Below are 20217 nucleotides of genomic sequence, written 5' to 3'. Positions count from 1 at the left end.
GTTTTAAATCTCCTTAGAATTAAGAAGGGTAGGGCAACCAAATTAATTGTTTTGGGAAAAATCCTTCTTTATGGATCGCGAAGAGGATTTAAAAAAAAAAAAAAAAAAAAAAAACACGTCCTCTGTAGTGGTTAGTCAGATGTTCTTTTGGAGTTACAATGATTTCTTCCTTAATTCCTCTTCTTGTTGACATTCATGTTAAAAGAATAATGAGTACTATGTTCACTGCCTTAATGCTACTCATCCTTGTGTACATTATGAAATCTTTGCATTAAGCTAACCAAATGAATTGAATCACAATGTAAGGCAGATGCTTAAAACAACTGCACTCAACTGTAAGATGGCATAAAGGCTTAGCATAAATTGATACACTACTGTACAAGTGTTAATAATTGCCAGTACACTGTACAGTAATTTGTTTTAAAGAGGTGCTTGGACCCAGATGATTGAAAGCATGCATCATACTGGCTTAGCGGCTCTGAACTGGTTTTGTATTTCGATTTTTAATGTTACATACTTACCCTTTTTCCAGTATCGCTGAGACACTCAGGGAAAATGTATTATATCTATAAGTAATGTCAGGTTTAAATAATAGTAGACAACTGAACAATCAGCAGGTGATAATTTCCCAGGTATATGTCTATTTATATATATTTGTGGATATGTGATATATGTCTACAAAGGCTACATTACTAAATTATTCAATTTTAATGAGCTTTGGGATGCTAAGAAAAAATGTTTATTATTTCAGATTACAAGTCATAAACAGAGCTGGGCTAGTACTTATAATACTTTAATTAATATATAAAACCAGGAGACAATTCTTTTCTTTACATAAACTAAACATAAAATATACCAATTTTGACTTGATTTCTATCCGACTGAACTGTTTATTTGCTTCAGCTTTAAATCCTTCCACTCTGGTGTTCTTGAGCACCCGTTATAGAATTGAAGCTTGCTTTTCACCTATCTGTTAACAGTTTAACATAGATGTCTGGGTCCAGTCCATTGTTCCAATTGTATATAGTTTAAAAAGCTCTGCAGTATTTTACTCCTTCCATTGTATCTTAGCTTCCCTGAGTGCTCTGCTCGCTGCATTTTACTTGTACTGGTTATGTTTTCTAAGCCCATTTATGCCTTTTTTCTTCTGTACACACTTGTTCACTGGGGAGCTTAAATTGACTTCTCTCCATTCTGTATCCTTAACTAAAAATGCACCATTAAGGTTGATTGAAGTCTTTTGAAAACACTTCATAAAAAATGAAAGGCCATAAGAAATTAGGCTACCAGTGTTTGCAAATACCTGTTTTCAGCCAAATTGATGGGAAGGCATAAGAAAGAATTGAAAACTTAAAAATGCTACTGATACATGTTTATATGCTATCTATTTTTGTGTGAATTGGAAAAGCACATGTCAAACATTTTGGGGAATAAAATACTAAGAAATGCCAAGAAAATGTTCCATTCTCTAGGTTTTTGTTCTTTAAAACCTTTCTATCTCTTAAACATAAGGTATAGCTCTAAAGAGATTAAATGGATTAATTAACAGATTTATATAATTCTGTTATTATTTTAATTATTTTTTAAAGGAAAAATACTTCGAGTCCCAAAAATGTTACTCTTTAATTGATGAGTATTTTTTAAACTACACAACATATTTATCAGGTTTAGAAAGAGTAGATAAAATACTGCATTTAAAACTAAATAAAAACGTTCAGTAAAACTGAAACTTTAAGGCTTCTTTCAGCTAAAAGACTTATGTGCAATGACTGAAAACATTAGGCATGTCTAATGTTCAGTACATGGTAACTAATTAACAAAGAAACCTTATTTGGCAAGTCACACTCCAGGAGAAATGAGAGTAATTTCTGGACATCACACAATATGTAAGGGAAAAATTGTATGAGCATATGGAAATGAATCTTACTTTAAAAAGAGAAATATCTTGAGGGATTTATGCAAAGTTTAAAAGGAAACAAGTACTTCAGAATCACAAGTGATTTACGTCGAAAATGGCAACTCGGTTGTCAAAGCAGCTGAGACTGATCCCTTCAGTGAATAAGATACCAACCAATTAAACTGTTTCCAAACTCTCCCAATGTTGCTGTTTATTACTAATAAATGCATATTTAAGTGCTTTAGTGATTATCTGAAAGAATAATGATTGAATTTTAAATTTCTCATATTTCTTTTTCTTAACTATTTTCCTTTGCACCCTATAGATTTAATTTATAAGCTCTGCTAACAGTGGAATTTTTTTTAAATGTAGTTTGAAAAACAATCTATCCACAAATTCATTTTGGCAGTAGCTCCACCAAACTGAAATATCTAAAATTCAGAAGAATCTCTCAAAAATTAATCAGCAAATTGTAAGTTTAAAATTTTCTCCAAACTAGTTCTTCTTATCAGAGTCTATTAAAAATAAATATAACCTGTGATCATACCTTTAATTATTCAATGAAAGCATTGCCACAGCAATATAATGTTATCTTTAGCAACACAATTCATTTAGAGGTTTAAAAAAATATTACTATTTTATATAAGCAATGGAATAATTGCCAGACCTAGAACATTATTTAATGGAATAATGTGAACAGAAATTGCAGCAGAGTGCATGCTTTCCTTTAAGAATTCTCCCATTAATGGGGGGAAAAGAGCAGCAAGATCAACAGGAAAAGTAGCTAAGTACACGGAGGTCATTCAGAAGCTATGAGTTCTATAGCAGAGGTACAAGAAAAAACTGTCAGTTTCCATCCCATTAAACAAGCTATGAGCCATGTGTTAGACCCACTGGGATTACCAGCAAACCGTTACCAGGATGTGCGCTAGCTCCTGCTCACATAGCTCTATAAATTATTCAATTCCTTTTATGCAAATAATGTTTCTTAGACACATAGGGAATCCATAATGGGAGGAAGAGTAACATGCATTTAGAATTAAATGCTAGGTGAAACGAATGACACTTTGCAGACTAAAGTTACTGAAAATAGCACTGCTTTTTAAAGGTCTCCACACATACACACAAACAGAATAAGGAGCTTCCATATTTTCTTTTTATATATATATCATGATCTCTATGTATGTATGTAATCTAATATGTAAAGGAGAACGTTTGCATGTTTGTGCTCTAATAACTTGGACACTATAAGAGCTACTGCAACCAAACTTTCCATGGGATAACCTTTCGTCCAGGAGAAGGTTTTAAGGGACTGTGAAAGGGAAGAGATGAGAGATCAACACCTCTCCCCGGGGCTGCACGGAGCTTGGCAGTGCGGGGAGAAGCGGCTTCTCCGCCATTGCTGGAAGCATATGGAGGCCCCTCTTCAATAGTGCAATTGACTCGCAGTGGAGGGGGAGGGGCTGGTGTTACCGCTCAGCTGCCACTTTGAAAAAATGTCCAGAAGGAGGCGCATCAGGGACCCAGAGGTGTGGGGGGAGGGGCTGGACCATTGGGGGCGAGTGGGGGGTAGGGCAGGATTGGAGGGGGCTGGATCTTTGGGGGGTGGGCTAGTCCTGGGGGGCTGGACCGTTGGGAGCGAGTGGAGGGGAGGGTAGGATGAGGGAGGCTGGCCCATTGGAGGTGTGTGGGGGGGGGAGGGGATGGATCGTTGGAGGGCCGGCTGGATTGTTGGGAGCGAGTGGGGGGAGGGAAGGATTGTAGGGAGGGTGGGGCTGGACCACTGGGGACGAATGGGGGGAGGGGGAGATTGTAAGGGGATAAAGGAAGTGGGGCTGGACAATCCTGAAGGGAGTGAGTGAGAAATGAAGCCCATGGTGGGGGGGCGGGATCTCCTTTGAGGGGCACTGGTCCAAGGGGCAGCACTGGATGATGCTGGGTGGGTGAGAAATTAATCCAATGTGTGTGGGGGGGGGGAGATCCCTCAAATCTGGGCACTGGTCCTGGGTTTGATATTGGATGATCCTGTGTGTGTGAGTGAGAGAGAGAGAGAGAGATGCAGCACTGGCAGTTGCGGTGTGGCTGGAGGCTGTCAGGACCAGCTTCTGTTTTTCCAAATTTTGTTCCTCCAGTTTCCCAGGCAACGCTGGATAAGTCCAGCTAGTGCAGCAATAGTTGCTCTTAGAGACACTCCTTCCTACATTCACAGGTATGCACAAGGGTAAAATCATAGAATGAGGCCTCACAGAGAATTTCTCTAAGACTTCATTTTAAAACAAGAGAATTGTTTATAGGCAGCTTGGCTGGAAAAGGTGTTTTTAACAATGAGACTAGATTTTTTTGTAGCCTTTGGAGACAGAAAAAACAAGGTCCATTTCTTCACTACTTTCTCAGGTAAAACCTGCCATCAACTTCAATGGGTGCATACTGCCAAATTCATCCCCGGTGGAATTCCACAGAATTCATTGAGTCAAAACCACAAATGGCAAAGGAACTGCAACTAGAGTTGCCAGATGGTTTCAACAAAAATATCGGACACACTTGACATCACAATCTACAATTACATCACAATCTACATTACATCTTATTTAGAAAATACTGGACATTTATATTTTCTCATTTATATTTTCTCAATTTGTTTCCTGAACAGAAAGCTCAAATACCGGACTGTCTGGTTCAAAACCAGACTCCTGGCAACCCTAACTGCAATTCCATTGGTAGATGTGCACAGAACACTAGGGCTATGTCTACACTCGCGGCTTCTTGCGCGAGTAATATGCAAATGAGGCTAAGCGTGGAATATTGCCAAGCCTCATTTGCATACCTAATGAGCCACCATTTTTTTCAGAAGAGGCTCTTGCGCAAGAAGGAGCATCTACACTGCCCCTTCTTGTGCAAGAAAAACCCTCTTGCGCAATGCTGTTCTTTCTGAAAAGTAAAAGGTGTAACGGCATTGCGCAAGAGGGTTTTTCTTGCTCAAGAAGGGGCAGTGTAAATGCTCCTTCTTGTGCAAGAGCCTCTTCTGAAAAAAATGGTGTCTCATTAGGTATGCAAATGAGGCTTGGCAATATTCCACGCTTAGCCTCATTTGCATATTACTCGCGCAAGAAGCCGCGAATGTAAACATAGCCTATGTGTCTCTCCTGCCAGGGAACTGAATGTGTCTCCACTGTTGGATGTTAAATCCTTGGTCTTGGCTCTTTTTGAGGTTTCATCCTTTTTTTAAAAAATCAGTAATCTAATCAGAGAAAGTCCTTGTTCAACCACCTGTAAACTGTCTTCCCAATTAGGCATGATTTGCCCTAGCAAACCATTCTTGCTTACCTGTGTGTTAGCATTATCAAAATAAATATATAGATATAGTAGATATATAAAGATATAGATAATTAAGTTGAAGTGTTTAGTGTTTTATACAATACTTGCAGAATGCTGCATGTATTGTTCTTACTTACCTTTATCCCAGGTTGTAAAGCGATAACAAGCATTTGCATTATAAACCTGTGACTATGTAACTCCTCAAACTAGGAGAAAGGGCTTGACTAATGCAGACAATGGTCTCTAACAAGAAGAGGTTAAATTCTGTTCATTACATGCAAATGAACCATCCTACAAGATCAAAGATTGCAGACTTTGATAAGTGCATTCCACCCCATCTTTCCCCTCCCCCCAAGAAAAAGGGATCTGGGTGGAAACTGTTGCTATCAGCTGGGTATCTGAGGGATGAAGACATATAAATGTCTCACAAGGAAAAATGATAATCTCGTTGCTGTGTGAACTCTCACAGGGACAGTCTCTAAACTGAAACCAGAGCTCTCCCAGGGTTATCCCAAGTTTTGCTCTGAAAGACAATTTTGAATGGACAGGTCAATATAATGTTACTCTTAAGATTTAATTTGCATCTCATTTGCTTGCTTGAATCTGCAAGTAGCTCTTATTTCTTTTTCCTAGTTAATAAATATTTAGATAATTCATTACAGGTTTGGCTGCAGCATTGTCTTCAATCTAAGACAGTGGTGGGCATCCTGTGGCCCTGCACATGGCTCCTCAGGATGAGTAAGAGATCCTTGTTATCTCTCTCACAGCGTCAATGAGAGACTGCCAGCTGATAATAGCCAGGCAGGTTAAATAAATAAATTCATTAATCTATCCAATTTGTTTATTTAAGAGAATCCTACACCCTTCAGATTGGTACGACAAAACGTATACACACAAGACCTGCTTCTGCTCCCAATAAAGTCAGGGGCAAAAGTTCCCAATGATACCAGTGATGCATGATTAGGCAGGACTATGTACTATGTACTGTAAAATCGCAAGTATAATGCGCACTTTCCCCCCGGTTTTTTTAGTGTCAAAGTCGGGGTGCGCATTATCCATAGGAGTTTTTTTTTTTTAAGTTTTAAACTCACCCTCGGCGTGCACGAGCTGGGCGGGGGTGGGAGGAGGAGAGCCAGTAGGCTCGAGCTCGGCATGCGGGCAGCTGGGCAGGGGAGGCCCCCCCGGCAGGCGTGAGCTCAGCGCACGGGCAGCTGGGCGGGGAGCAGGTTTCCTTCCTGTTCCTTCCCCCCCGTTCTTCTGTATAATGGGTGTGTATTATACATAGGAGTTTGGTTTTTTCATGATTTTAAGAGTCTAAACTCAGGGTGCGCACTATACATAGGTGCATGTTATACTTGAAAGTTTATGGTATCCTATGTTTTCTTTCTTCACCCCTTGTCTCTCCTCTTCAGCTCCTTTGTTATCTAGTATTCCCACCTGGGGGACTGTGTCTCCAGACTGCAAACTCTTTGGGGATGGGCCTCTCTCCATATAGGTCTTTACTTTGCTTTTAACAGATTTTGGATCAGGGCCCAGGTTTGTATAGCTCCATCATGATAGGGGCCCCGAGGCATCAACATAATCCAAATAACAGTGGAAATCTGAATATGACATATGTTGCATCCTAGTAGCTAAGGCCCTGAATCTGCAATTTCCAATGCATGGGCAGACTGCCATGCCAGTGTAGAACCCTGTTGACTCTGCAAAGAGTCAGTAGTCTGCCCTATAAATTGCATGACTGGGGCTTATGGCCTAAACGGTGAATAACTCTGCTATACCAATGGAGTTAATCTGGATTTACATGCATGTAACAGTGCAGAAATTGATCCAAAGTACTAACATGTTGTGGCAAATCTACTCTAGAAAATCCACGGTGCAACAAAGACACCTGGTGGCTGTCCTGCAAATTGCACATCTTTAAAATGACTCCACAAAACAAAGACAAATGCTACCATAATGGGCTATCTGACACAGGCAGGTCTGATAAGCAATCTTTAGGCATGTGTACACTGGGAAGTTATTTCAAAATAACTCCACTTATTTCAAAATAAGAAGCAGAGCATCCACACTGCCAAGCCCATTATTTCAAAATAAGGGGCTAGTTATTTCGAAATAATAATTTCTGCTTGTGAAGAGGATTAAGCTTATTTTGATATAGTTATTTCAGGAGTTATTAGTTCAAAATGCATTATTTTGAAATAATTTTGTAGTGTAGCCATGCTAATTAAATGTAAGAAACAGCTTAATTATATTATTTTAATTTTAAAAAAATTCTGTGATTTTCTCCTAAGATATACAATTCTCAAGAATTATACATTTTCAACATTCCAGAATTTTCAAAATATTAACACATCTCACTGATAACATTTAAAAATGCAATAATTTTAGTAACCATTTACTTTGGGCCTGACATGTAAAATATATATTGTAAAAATTACATCAAGCTCTAATGGTATATTCAATTACATTAGAACAAGAGCTCTAATGTCTTTCACTGCTTTAATTTCAATGTGTAACACGGAGATTTACTCAAATAATAAACTCATGCTACATTTTTAAAAAACTGAACCAGTTTAATGGAATTTCAGTGGCTTTATAACTGATGCTAGTGATATCTTCTATTTTAAATTTCTGTGATAAAACTTAAAATAAAATATAAATGTAAGAACCCAAATGTACCTGTTCCTAAATATTAAAGTCCATTTATTGGCATCAGCTATGCTTGCATGGTTCCTACTGACTTCAGTGGCCACACTTAAATACACGGGTATGTGAAAAGCTCACTGTTGCTAAAACAGGTACAGTGAAAGCTTTGTTATCCAGCACTCATGAGACATGGGGGTTGCCAGTTCACTGAATGTGCTGGATTACAAAGGTTATTGCTCTGCTCCTGCCTCCTGCTGGCAGATCTGACTCTCGGCAGTATGGCTGGCTGGAGAGGCAGGAGTCATGCGCACACACCTGAAGATGCAGAAGTATTGTGGCTGGGGGGAATGCCTGTGAACAAAGTTTCTGGTTAACAGAGTGCTGGATAACACAGCTTTCACTGTACATATATTATAACTGAGTGATAAGTTCAGAGTCATATTTTCAGATCAGTTGCCTAAATCCTGCATGGGAGTTCTGCCAGAGTTAAGATTTTGCAGGATTGCTTTCTTAGGGCATGTCTACATTACGGGACAAGGTCGAATTAAGATACACAACTTAATCTATGCTAATACTCTTCCTTCAACTTCCATTACTCCTCGTGGAAGCAGGACTACTAGTATCGACCAGAGTCCTCCTCTCAGTTCAAATTAGCTGTCTTCATTAGACCGCTAATTCAAACCCTGGAAGATTGACAGTGGCAGCTTCAATCATTCTCTGTAGTGTAGACATACCCTAAGCTACTGATACCATTTCTTCTCATTTACTGTTGCAAGATGACGTACCATGCTATGATTTTTTTCCAGCCTAGTTAAACCAAAGAGCAATTAATTAATATTTTTGTGAAAGTTCCTGAGGTTGTTGAAAAAAATCCTGTCAAAGAAGGAAATACCAAATTCTGCCTTCAGCTACATCAGAATAAATGTGGAGTAACTATTTACTTCAGGTGACCTTTCTCACTGAATTCAATGGATATACAACAGCATAAATGAAAGCGGTATTTGTCCTAAGGCATGGCTATTGTTTGGATCATGAATGTTTGCTTCTTCAGCCTTAGGAACTTGATTAATAATGATTGATATGAAGTGTGAATTGATTTTTTACCTCGTGACTGAATCTAAATAGAATGGGACAAATTCTTCCATGGTGTAACTCCACTAAAGTCTGTGGAGTAATGCCAGGGATGAGTTTGGCTTAATATTTCACTCATGTCCATTTTTCTTATCGAAGTTTACATTCGATTTGGCCTGGAGGGGCTATTGGCTGACATCCTGCAAGAGAGAAACATTACGAAGTCAAACGACAGTGATAGCTTTATGAAATAAGAAGGTAATGTAGAGCAGTAATGGAAACAACAACGATCACTGTTACAGCACAATAACAAATTCAACGACTTTGATATCTATTCCAATCATACGCTCAGTTGACAACCACCTTCCTAGGTGAAATTCAGGCCTTGCTGAGGTCAAAAGGAAATTTATTATTGACCTCACTGGGGCCTCCATTTCATCCTCTATGCTCTGTGAATACTTCATAGCTAATACAATGAAGTAAGGATTATGAGTAAAATTTTCAAAAGCATATAAGTCACCCCAGCCTCAATTTATAAAGGTATTTAGGCATTGCTCTGTATAGCAAGGTCTAAGTGATTCAGCTGGCATAATCCTATTCTGAAAAGCACTTAAGTCACTTATGAGCCTTTGACTTTAATTTCGGATTTGAGCTCATGATTTATGTTGTGACGGGGCATACCCCACACCAGCATGGATGAGGTTAAAGTGCCATGAGGAGCCAGCTAGCCTCAGGCCACACCTGCTGGGGAGCTAAGGGGCAATGAGACTGAGAAGAAAGCAGGAATAGGTGGGACTATTCTAAAGCCTACGAGTTGAGGGAAGAATGCAGTTGAAGGGAGGTGAGCCTAGTGTCATACTCCCTGATTCAAGACGTAGTAGGAGCCTGAAAACAGAAGGGTAGGAGCGACAGACTTGAACATTGCTGGTTTGCAGGTCCCTGGATTAGAACCTGGTGTAAAGGGTGAGCCTGGGCTCCCCTACCAGCCACTATGGGAGTTGCACAGTCACTGTAGTGGAGTTGGAGCCTGCCTGAGATTTTGAGGAAGGAGTGTCTGGCAATACCCCAGAAGAAGCAGACAATGGTGATTTGGCCAGAGGGCTAAGCCATGAAGGAGAAGCACTGCAACTTTGGACTAGTGGGAGAGCAGTTGCAGTGTGAGTGACTGAGGTAATGCTGAGCAATTGCCAGATGGTGCGGACATTGCTGAATTAATTCCCCAGCTGAGCCAAGCAGTGAATTGTAGACCCCATGACATAGGTGCTTCTGAAAATGTTACCCTATGTATGTATGACCAGGCTGGTTCACAGATGTTAAGCAAATGAAATGTGCCATTACTGGCTTATAAATGACAACATTCAACATCTGATTATATGTTCCACTCTGATGGGTTTTCAGCCAGTTCCATCTTGGTGATGTCTTTGGAGACTGAAGGTATATCTGTACTACAGAGGGCTGGAGCTTTGAGGGTCCCTGAGCCCAGGTGCCTGAAGGCAAATTAACTGCCCCTTTACCTGAGCTGCGAGTGAGCCATGGGTTTCTAATTGCAGTGTAAACATACCCTGACAAAGCTTTTGACCAGCTGTTAGTGTGTAATCTAAATGTACACATGGTAACAGTGTCATTCCTGGCTCTCTGAGGTTAGCATGTGAATTGCAAGAATCCCTCCCAGCTTTAGAATGTGGGATTTGCTTATGCGCCCCTCCACTACCAAATGCTAGGACTTTTCATTCCTGTTAAAGGGATCTAGTGCCCTTGAATTGTCTCCAACTATTAGCTTAACTTAGAAAGAAGTAAAACCAGTATTTTAAAACCTGGCTGTGCACTGCTAGGTGTTTACAATCCTCTTTAGGCATCTAAATGGAAATGTACTGATTTCCCGCCCCCCGCACTCCTCCCAATGCCATTCTTATTAACTTGGAAGCATCTCACTGGCATGAAGTTTCTTTTAGACTACAATATACAAATGAGATGTTTTAATATTCAGCCACTCTAGGGAACCAAGACAAGAAATACATTATATTCTGAAGGTGCTGTTTGGGATTTCAGAGTTGAGGTTTAAGTTCTATTTTGCACTTAAATCAGGGATTCAATCTTTTTGTTTTGTAGGAAAAATAGGGCACATCTCCAAATTTACAGCACTTGCTCTCCGACTACAGAATTAATTTTTGAGAATTTACAAATAAGTCTTATTCATTAGTTTAAAAAATTAATTAAAAGTTGTGTCCTTTGAAAACTGTTGCATCCTGCAACAAGACTCTTGTCTTTTCTTTGAAAAAACTTTAAATTTTTCATAAATGTAAAATTAATTGAAGTCATATGCAGACTGAAATTGGGCAGACATTCCAGAAAGTCCTCATGGGATGGAGTTGTATCAGCTACTGTGAGCAATAAAGTTGCTGCATGCACCCTGAACAGCACTGTGAATGGTGCTGGGCCACTGAGTCAAGCAGTATCACTTTCAGTATCACTCTTATCATCCTGATACCCGTGGCTAGGTGAAAATCCCACAGCAGTCCCTAACGCAGGGCAGAACTGAGATAAACTGCTGGAATAGGTAGGTGGCAAGGAATCAGATATCTCTGGCACTTCAAAGGCACTGGTCCCTGGATCTAGGCTGATGTACCAGCTCTTTTCTATGGCCAGTCTGGCACACCAGTTCACCCTGGATGCACCTTTTGATCTGTCTGTATCTTTGGGCAGGCTGCAAAGGACAGCTCTTCAACTATGTTCTTGGAGAAGGTGGGTTTGCTTCCCCTGTGCTGAAGGGAAGTAAAGGAGCTCTTTTCTTTAGTTGGCAGGATTCCTTTCTGAATCATTGTAATGTTACTGAGGTTTTATTGTATTATTAATTATGTATTAGCTCTGCAGGGCTTTGCAGGGGCTTCTTTTTATTATTTAAATTGAAGCAACTATATCATGCTTGCTTTTCAGGCACCTCTCACTGTATTGGCACTGAGGAGGAAGTTGCTTACAAATGGTCTCTGGTATCCTGTTCTCCATGCGTCTTCTCTAAGCTAAATTGCTTCAAAAGAGTTGCCATGGCAACAGTCAATACTACTGCTTGCATTGGACCCTTTGGTATTAGAGACATTTATCAGAACAGAGGAGCCCAGGGCCCTTTGGGGAGGGCTTTATGCAGCTCTAACACCTCAGCACCAACCTCTAGAACTTGGGAGTTTATCTTCCCCCACTCACCCCTCAACATTTTCATAAATATCACTGGACTCCTTTTTTGGTGTGTTTTTTCACCATTTAGCCAGATTTGAACACAAGGTGAAGCGTGCACCACCAACTTACTAAAAAGCAAATTAATATTTTCAGTATTTTCTATCCATTCCCTTTATAGCCTAACATTTGATTTGCTCTTTTGATTGCCATTGTGCTTCGAGCAGGAGGGTCACAGTGTGATCCTCCTTCTTCATGCAAATTTCTCTAGTAAAAAAAGCATGGAATTAAATCTTAACTGTGACCTGCAGAATCCTTGCTATAGAGCACATTTTGAAATTTTCTTTGTGAAATCAACTGATTGCACACTTTAGTGCAAATAAAATGACAAAAGAAAATGTATTTAAGTTGCCTAGAATTGTCTGTTCTTTAGGTATAATAATGTGCAAAATTTGTCCCATGAAAAATATCCTCTTGGGTCCTGATCATGCAAACACCTGCTATTTAGCGTAGTTCTTATTGCAAAGTACAATACCTAGCATAATGTGATCCTGCTCTGTGACTAGGCTTCCTAGATATGACAGTAATAAGAATAAAAAACCATTGCATATTATTATTATTAATTAAGTCTCAAAAGCTTGTAGTCTCAAGATAAAAAGTACTAGGCTTGGTAGTAAGCGTTAGTGGGATCGGGCCTTTGTTCTGAGATGACTGTTTCTAACCCTGAATACTCCTGGTCACAATAACAAGTTCACTCTTGATTGTTGCTACTCAGATATATTTAATTTTTAAAACAGTAAACAAAATATTATGAACTGTGGAGAAAACAAAAAATGAAACAGGATGCTTTGAGTAAACAATAGCAAAGAGTCAGGTTGGATCTGTGGGACAATTGCTTGCTCCTGTTCAGTACATTATGCAAGACACATGCCAAATGAGTTCTCATTCTAGCTCTAACCCTTTCATCTGGTCTTACTACAGGTTGCACCCCCCCCAAACTGGAATTCTCTTGTCCGGCAACATCTGCGGTCTGGCAGGACTACGGATGTTCCTTGATCAGAGAACCCCAATAATCTAGTGGCAGGAGGGCAATCCAGGAGGGGCTGGGTTGAAGCAGCAGAACAGGGCAGAAGCTGGTGGCAGCTCCTGACAGCCTATGGCACTGGGACCAGGATGGGGCAGCCCCCAGCAATGCAGGGCTGCGGCCAGAACCCCAGGCAGCCCATGGAAGCGGGACCAATGCCGGGCTGAAGGCAGCCCCCAGAAGTGTGGGGCTGGAGGCCCAGACAGCTTGCAGAAGTGAGGCCAGAGCCTGTGGGTTGCTGTGGGGCAGGAGCCCACACTCTTGGCAGCCCATGGCAGAAGGATCAGGTCTGGGACTGGAGAAAGCCCCAGTACCCCATGGCAGCGTGGGGCCAGGATCCCAGACAGCAGAAGCCGGGCTAGAGCCCGCAGGCTGCCATGGGGCTGGGACTGGAGCCTGAGGCCCTGGCAACCCGACCAGGGCCAAAACCAGCTCCCAGCAGCCAGTGGTAGCATGGGGCTGGAGCCTATGGCAACGTGGGTTGCTGGGGCCCAGCAGGCAGTCCGGCTGGGGAAGCAGCAGTGGGGTCAGCGACTCAGCAGACAGCCTGGCAGGGGCTGGAGGGAGTCCCTCCGCCTCCCCAGCTACCAGAGTCGGCAGCTGGGGGCTGTGACTGGGAACCATCTCTGGTCTGGGGGGCAGCTGTATCACCAAGGGAGTGATCAGCAACACTGGGGTCCACAATCTTGCATGCCAGCACACTAAGAAGCTCCCCACCCCAAAACTTTTCTTTCCCTCCCAGCCCTTGGCTGCAGCACCTGGGTGGGAGGGAAGAGAGAAAAAATGCCCTTGGTGACTGGGTGGGAGGGTGACAAAAATACCCCTGGCAGCCAGGGGAGGTACGGGGGACACAAAAGGACTATGCCAGATAGGACCTCCCATCCTGAGCCCCTTCTTACCCTCTAACCCTCACTCTTGCACCTTCTCACCCGTCTCCTTCACTCCCCCCCCCCACACATCCCCAAGGCCCTGCCCTAAGTCCTGCACCCCCACACTGCCAGCCCGCTGCCCTGAAAGACCTGGGCAATGCTGGGTAAGTCTGCTAGTGATTTTATATACAGGCAATATGATATTTTCTGTCTTATTATCTATTTCTTTCCTAATGGTTCCCAATATTCTGTTAGCTTTCTAGACTGCCACTGCACACTGACCAGATGTTTCGGGGAACTGTCCACAATGATTCTAAGATCTCTTTGTTGACTGGTAACAGCTATTGTAGAGGCCATCATTTTGGTATGTATAGTTGGGTTTACATTTTTCCATGAACATTATTTTGCATTTATCAGCACTCAATTCCATCTGCCCTTGTGTTGCCTAATCACCCAGTTTGGTAAGAGCCCTTTATAAGACTTTGCAGTCAGCTTTGAACTTAACTATTCTGAATAATTTCAAGAATATTTATGAGAAGTTTAACAACACGGGTCCAAGTGCGGATCCGGCCAGCAAACCACTATTTATTCCTACTCTTTCTTCTCTTCTCTTTTAAGTGGAGTACCTGGCAATATTTTCATGATCTAATGATCCTTCAGTTACTTGAATGACAGACCCTTTGTTATCTTAATCACCCTGCCACCCTCTGTTTATAAACAAACCCCTGCCCCAAAGGCAAAGCACTGCAGTTAAGAACTGCTTCTGGGGCTAGGGCATGGGCTTTGAGCAGACCTCAAGTATTAAATTCAGGGGTTCTACCTTTAGGGGGGCTACTGACCCCCATACCCTCCCATGAATGGCACACTTTTTTGTCAGCCCTGGAAAGAAGAAAAGGTCAGAGTTTCTCAGATACAGAGTGCTTAAAGAGGAAGGGAGGCGGTATGCTAGTAAAAATAGGAAAATCAATGTTTATTGCTGGTAAGAGCCTCACCTGCCGCCATTTTCTCTGCTGCCCTGGTGGAAATGTGCAGTTCGGAGAGTGCCGTGTTGTGTCAACTGGTTTAGAAGATTAGCTGTTGCTCCTTTTACTTGCCTGAGAGCTATTTCTGCATGAATGCTTCGAGGATTATTTGTCACCATTCCTGGGTTCTTAGATTTCTTATCTGAAACACAAAATGTATGTGGATACCCTCTAAACATAACAGCAGTAGTCCAGCCAAACCCCAACATGCCCATTTCTAATCATCAGCAACTCCATCCATTCCTCTTTTCCTATCCACATCTATAATTCTGTATCTTTCTTATTGTTTCCTTACAGATATAACAAGAACTCTGATGCTCATGTCATCACTTTCCTTTTGAGCTTTTAGCATAGTTAGTTCTTCTTCGGGGATGTCCCCGCGGGTGCTCCACTATGGGTACTGGACTTGCCCCGGCGCCGCAGAAGGAAGCTTGTCATGAGCAGTGTTCGGCCAGACCACGCATGTGCCGCAGGCTCGCGGCTTTCGCGCTCTTTCTGTCACGTGGTCCGGCCCCCCGCCAGTTCCTCTTCACCGCCTCAGGCTGCAGACGTTTGTAACCGCGCTCCTCACTTCACAGAACTAGACTGCTTCTAGTTCTCCTTTTGTATATAAAATTCCCTTTTCCTCCCTCTCCCCTCTCTTTCCCCAAAAAGTTTAAAAAAAAAAAAAAAAAAAAAAAGGTTTTTCAAGAGAGGAAGGACAAAGAAAGTATCGGGAGTAAAAGCAGAGACCACTCTTACCTCCCGCCTCTCAGCTGTTCTCCTGTCAGCTTCACTGTAGAGCAGGGGTGTCCAAACTTTTTTCAAAGAGGGCCAGATTTGATGAAGTGAACATGCGTGAGGGCCGACCATTTTGCCTGACATTCTTTGAACCATTAAAATTAAATGCAAATTAACTATTTTATGCAAAGTTTATTGCAAACGGCATACTTTTCATTTCGTCACATGGATGACAAATCTAAACAGGTGTTAAATCACTCTGCCTTTCATATCTGAAGGCCAGATGAAAAAAAAAATCCAGGAAGCTGAAATATGTCAGGAACATTGTAAAGTACATTACATATTATTGGTAATAAAGGTTGTCTGTCAACTTTTAAGTTCAAAAAATATGAACAGGAACAAAACACCAAGTATACATGTTGTGTCCAAATATATTTATAACTGATTTAGACCAACTGACATTAACTGAGATTATACAATGTATTCATCTCAATACATATGGATTCGTTGGGGGCCATAAAAGATAGATATTGCCAAATTACCTGGGGGGCCATATTAAACCGGAACACGGGCCACAATTGGCCCGCGGGCCGGACTTTGGACATGCCTGCTGTAGAGAGACTGTTAAGATAAAAAAGAACAAAGATAGCCTGGTAATGACTCTACCCAGCTATCAGCTTCAACAACTACCTACTGTTTGGAAAAAAAAAAAAAAAAAAAGAATGCCAGCCTCAGACCGCCATGCAGAATGTATCCGTTGCCTGGGGGAGTCACATCCCCCAAAAGTGTAACCATTGTTCAAGGCTCACTTCCAGAGCCAGGAAAGATAGGGAGAGGCACCTTCGTATGCTCCTCTTTGACACAGCCTTACAACCACAGCAAGCTGACTCTAATCAGCAGCTGCATAAACGCGGGGCTTCCTCTCCCACTACGGGACTTCAAAAGGAAATGACTTTGTCCCCAACGAGATCCCTGCCAGCTGCCTTTAATGGCAGGGAGGGCCAGGCAGAGACACCTGGGATGTCTGGCATTGTGAAGCCACGTCCTCCTACCTCAGCGGCTTCAAAGCCTAAGCGGCCACGGGAGCCTTCAAAGACGCCGGCTCCCCAGGCGGCAGCAGCTCAGCCGCTTCTTTCTCCTCCGGTGCCGAGCGCTGAGCCGGCGCCGAGAGCAACCTCGTACCCGATCATGGCACCGGCCCTGACACCGGTCCTGGCACTGCCCCCGAGTCACTGCATGGTGCCGGACTACACGGCGCCGTCCCGTTCCACAGCCACTGCGGTGCTGATCATTCCTGCCCCGCCGCACCATGAGCCGACCGATTCAGCGGCTAGCGCCTCATTCACCCCGGAGCCCTGCTGCTCTACATTCCCCATACCACATTCCCCATACCGCCACAGCTGCTTCCGCTCTCGCTTCTTCTCCCCGGCACCATCCTCTCTTCTGTGGCACTCCGATCCCCACGCCGGTCTTCTCATCGGTGCCGGTCTCCTTGCTGCTCTTCAAGACTGCCTTCCCCATTTCTGGCGGCTGCATCTCCTCACCGCAGGCACCGGTACAGGCATCTCTCTGCCTCTCCTGCCTCCTCCAGGGCATCACACCTCCGCTCCTGTTCGCCCTGCTCCCCTTACCATTATCGGTATGGCAGCTGCTCCAGCTTCCATGATGACTGTTCACCGCGGCATGGCACCAACCATCGCAACTCTCGACATTCTCACAGCAGGTATTCTTGCCGACCACGATCCGCCTCCGACTACATTTCACGCAGATGCTCTCCAACCCCGGCTCCCCTTACTCCTCCGCACCAAGCATGGTCCAGCCAGACACTGCTAATGACAAGTCTCCGTCTGCGGCACCGGGGCAAGCCCAGCACCCATAGTGGAGCACCCGCGGGGACACCACCTCGAAGAACGACAGTTACTGCACCGGAGGTGAGTAAAAGCCTCTGTTCCTGAAGTCCTTCGGAACTGGCTCTATGGCACCCAGAGAGAGAAGGCGGTCGACCTCTAGTCTGAGGAGTTTGGTGAGAGGGGTCCCTGAAGAGGGACGGTGTGGGAGGAGTGGTTGGTGGGATGGCTATGAGAGGGTTAGGATAGCCGAACTGAACAATCTCGAGGACCCATTTGTCCGCGGTGATTTTTGCCCATTGATGTAGAAAGGGTCTTCTTGGTGGTGGAATAGCTGGGTTGAACGATTCACGGTGCTGCCTGTGGCTGTCTGCTCGCCCTCGACCAACACATCAAACCTGTTGCTTGCTGTTGGAAGGCATGTTCGTTCTGCCGGTTGGGTTTTGGCGTCATTGAGGCCTCTGGCGAGAACGCTGGTTGTCAAAAGGCCTCTGTTGTTGGTGCTGTTGTTGCCACTGGTGTCTAATGTAGGGGTAATCATATCTGCGCTGATAGGGTGAGTACCGACGTCTCTTAAAGGGGAGCGTATACATCCCCAAAGTTCGCAGGGTTGTCCGAGAGTCTTTAGAGGAGTGCAGGATTGCGTCCGTGTCTCTGCAAAGAGCTTATCCTTGTCGAAGGGTAAGTCCTCGACTTTTGTCTGTAGTTCCTTTGGAACTCCTGCCGCTTGAAGGAAAGAAGCTCTACGCGTAACAATAGCCGTAGTGGCAGAACGAGCCGCAGTATCAGCCACGTCCATGGCAATCTGGAGGGACATTCTCACTGATGTGTAGCCCTCTTGGATGACTGATCTCAGGATCGATCTTTTTGAATCGGGGAGGTGATCCATGAGGGGAGTGAGGCGTGAGAATGTATCGAAGGTATGATTGGAGAGATGCGCCGAGTAATTGGCGATTCTGAGGAGTAAAGTCGCTGAGGTGTATACCTTCCTGCCCAGGATGTCGAGCCTCTTTACGTCTTTATCAGAGCCCTGGTGTTTGAGGTGAGGGGCTCTAGATCTCTGTTGAGCTGCGTCGACTACCAAAGAGTTAGCCTGTGGATGGGCAAAGAGGAATTCCATGCCCTTTGGTGGCACGAAATATTTCTTGTCGGCTCTTTTGTTGGTGGGAAGGGCTGACGCTGGAGCATGCCACACCTCGTCAGCCAGTTCCAGGATGCCTTCGTCGAGAGGTATGGCGAGGCGTGAACTATGTCGCGGTTGGAGATTCCTGAAGAGCTTATGCTGCTTATCTTTCAGCTCTTGTAGCGGAATCTCCTGTGTAATACCTACCCGCTTAAATAATTCTTGGAATTGTCGGAGGTCGTCTGGAGGAGAGCTGTCGTCGGGGTTCACTGCATCCTCCGGAGGAGATGAAACCGGAATGGAAGACCCCGAGGTATGGTGCATGAAGAGAGTATGTTCCGGCTTTGAAGAGTGGTGAGATGGTGATGGCGCATGATGCGGAGAGGTAAGGAGAGCCGGGGTTGGAGAGCGTGCAGCGTAGTCGGAGACGGATCGTGGTTGGTAAGAATACCGGCTATGGGAATGCCGAAAGTCGCAGTCGTTGCGATGGTAGGCGCTATGGCGCGGCGAACGGTCATCGTGGAAGCTGGAGCGGCTGCCATACAGATAATGGTACGGGGAGCAGGGCGAGCAGGAACGGAGGTGTGATGCCCTGGACGAGGCAGGAGAGGCAGAGAGATGCCTGTACCGGTGTGATGGGGAGATGCAGCAGCCAGAAACGGGGAGGGCAGTCTAGACGAGCCGTGAGGAGACCGGCACTGATGAGGAGACCAGCGTGGGGATCGGAGTGCCGGCAGAGGAGAGGACTGTGCCGGGGAGAAGAAGCGGGAGCGGGAGCAGCTGCGGCGGCATGGAGAATGGGGAGCAGCAGGGCTCCGGGGTAGCTGAGTTGCGGCATGCGCTGAAGCGCTAGCCACTGAATTGGTTGGCTCCTGGTGCGGCAGGGCAGGAGCGATCGGCACCGCACCGGCCGTGGAAAGGGTCGGTGCCAGGGCCGGTACCGTGGTCAGGTCCAAGGTTGCTCTCGGTGCCGGTTCAACGCTCGGCGCTGGAAGAGGAAGAAGCAGCTGCGCTGATGCAGGCTGGGGAGCCGGCGTCTTTGAAGACTCCCGTGGCCGCTTAGGCTTTGAAGCCGCCGAGGCAGGGGGACGTGGCTTTACAATGCCAGATGTCCCAGGTGTCTCTGCCTGGCTCTCCCTGCCATTAAAGGCAGCTGGCAGGGATCTTGCTGGGGACAGGCTCATTTTCTTCTGGAGTCCCGCAGTAGGGGAGGAAGCCGGGCGCTTATGAGGCTGCTGATTAGAGTCAGCCTGCTGCGGTTGTAGGGCTGAGTCAAAGAGGAGCATACGGAGGTGTCTCTCCCTATCCTTCCTGGCTCTAGAGGTGAGCCTTAAGCAATGGGTACACTTTTGGGGGATGTGAGACTCCCTCAGGCAGCGAATACACTCTGCATGGCCCTCCGAGGCTGGCATTACCTCCCTGCAGAAGCCGCATTTTTTAAAGCAGGTCCCTGAC

General features: G+C 44.4%; 1 protein-coding gene and 1 long non-coding RNA gene across 12 annotated transcripts in view; one reads left to right on the top strand and one right to left on the bottom strand.

The window, feature by feature from the left end:
* LRRC9 (leucine rich repeat containing 9) overlaps positions 1–20217 on the bottom strand; it is a 110590-nt gene that overhangs the window by 2098 nt on the left and 88275 nt on the right. For 6 of the 11 annotated variants that reach the window (XM_075926332.1, XM_075926335.1, XM_075926340.1 and 3 more), the window contains 2 exons: positions 15043–15214; positions 5001–8209 (listed from right to left, as the gene is read on the bottom strand). In XM_075926332.1, the coding sequence (XP_075782447.1) occupies positions 8089–8209; positions 15043–15214 (293 nt within the window). In that variant the 3' untranslated portion in view covers positions 5001–8088. Of the gene's footprint in view, positions 1–5000; positions 9130–15042; positions 15215–20217 lie in introns of those variants that run through there. The other 5 variants (XM_075926334.1, XM_075926337.1, XR_012903264.1 and 2 more) reach the window with 4 other exon arrangements.
* Positions 1–20217, top strand: part of LOC142829061 (uncharacterized) — an 84101-nt gene that overhangs the window by 32535 nt on the left and 31349 nt on the right. The window lies entirely within an intron of this gene.

The sequence above is a fragment of the Pelodiscus sinensis genome, chromosome 4 (assembly GCF_049634645.1).
Source record: "Pelodiscus sinensis isolate JC-2024 chromosome 4, ASM4963464v1, whole genome shotgun sequence".
In the NCBI taxonomy this organism is placed as follows: domain Eukaryota; kingdom Metazoa; phylum Chordata; order Testudines; family Trionychidae; genus Pelodiscus; species Pelodiscus sinensis.
Note: the sequence above shows the minus strand (reverse complement) of the source record. Positions and strands in the feature narration are given on the sequence as shown.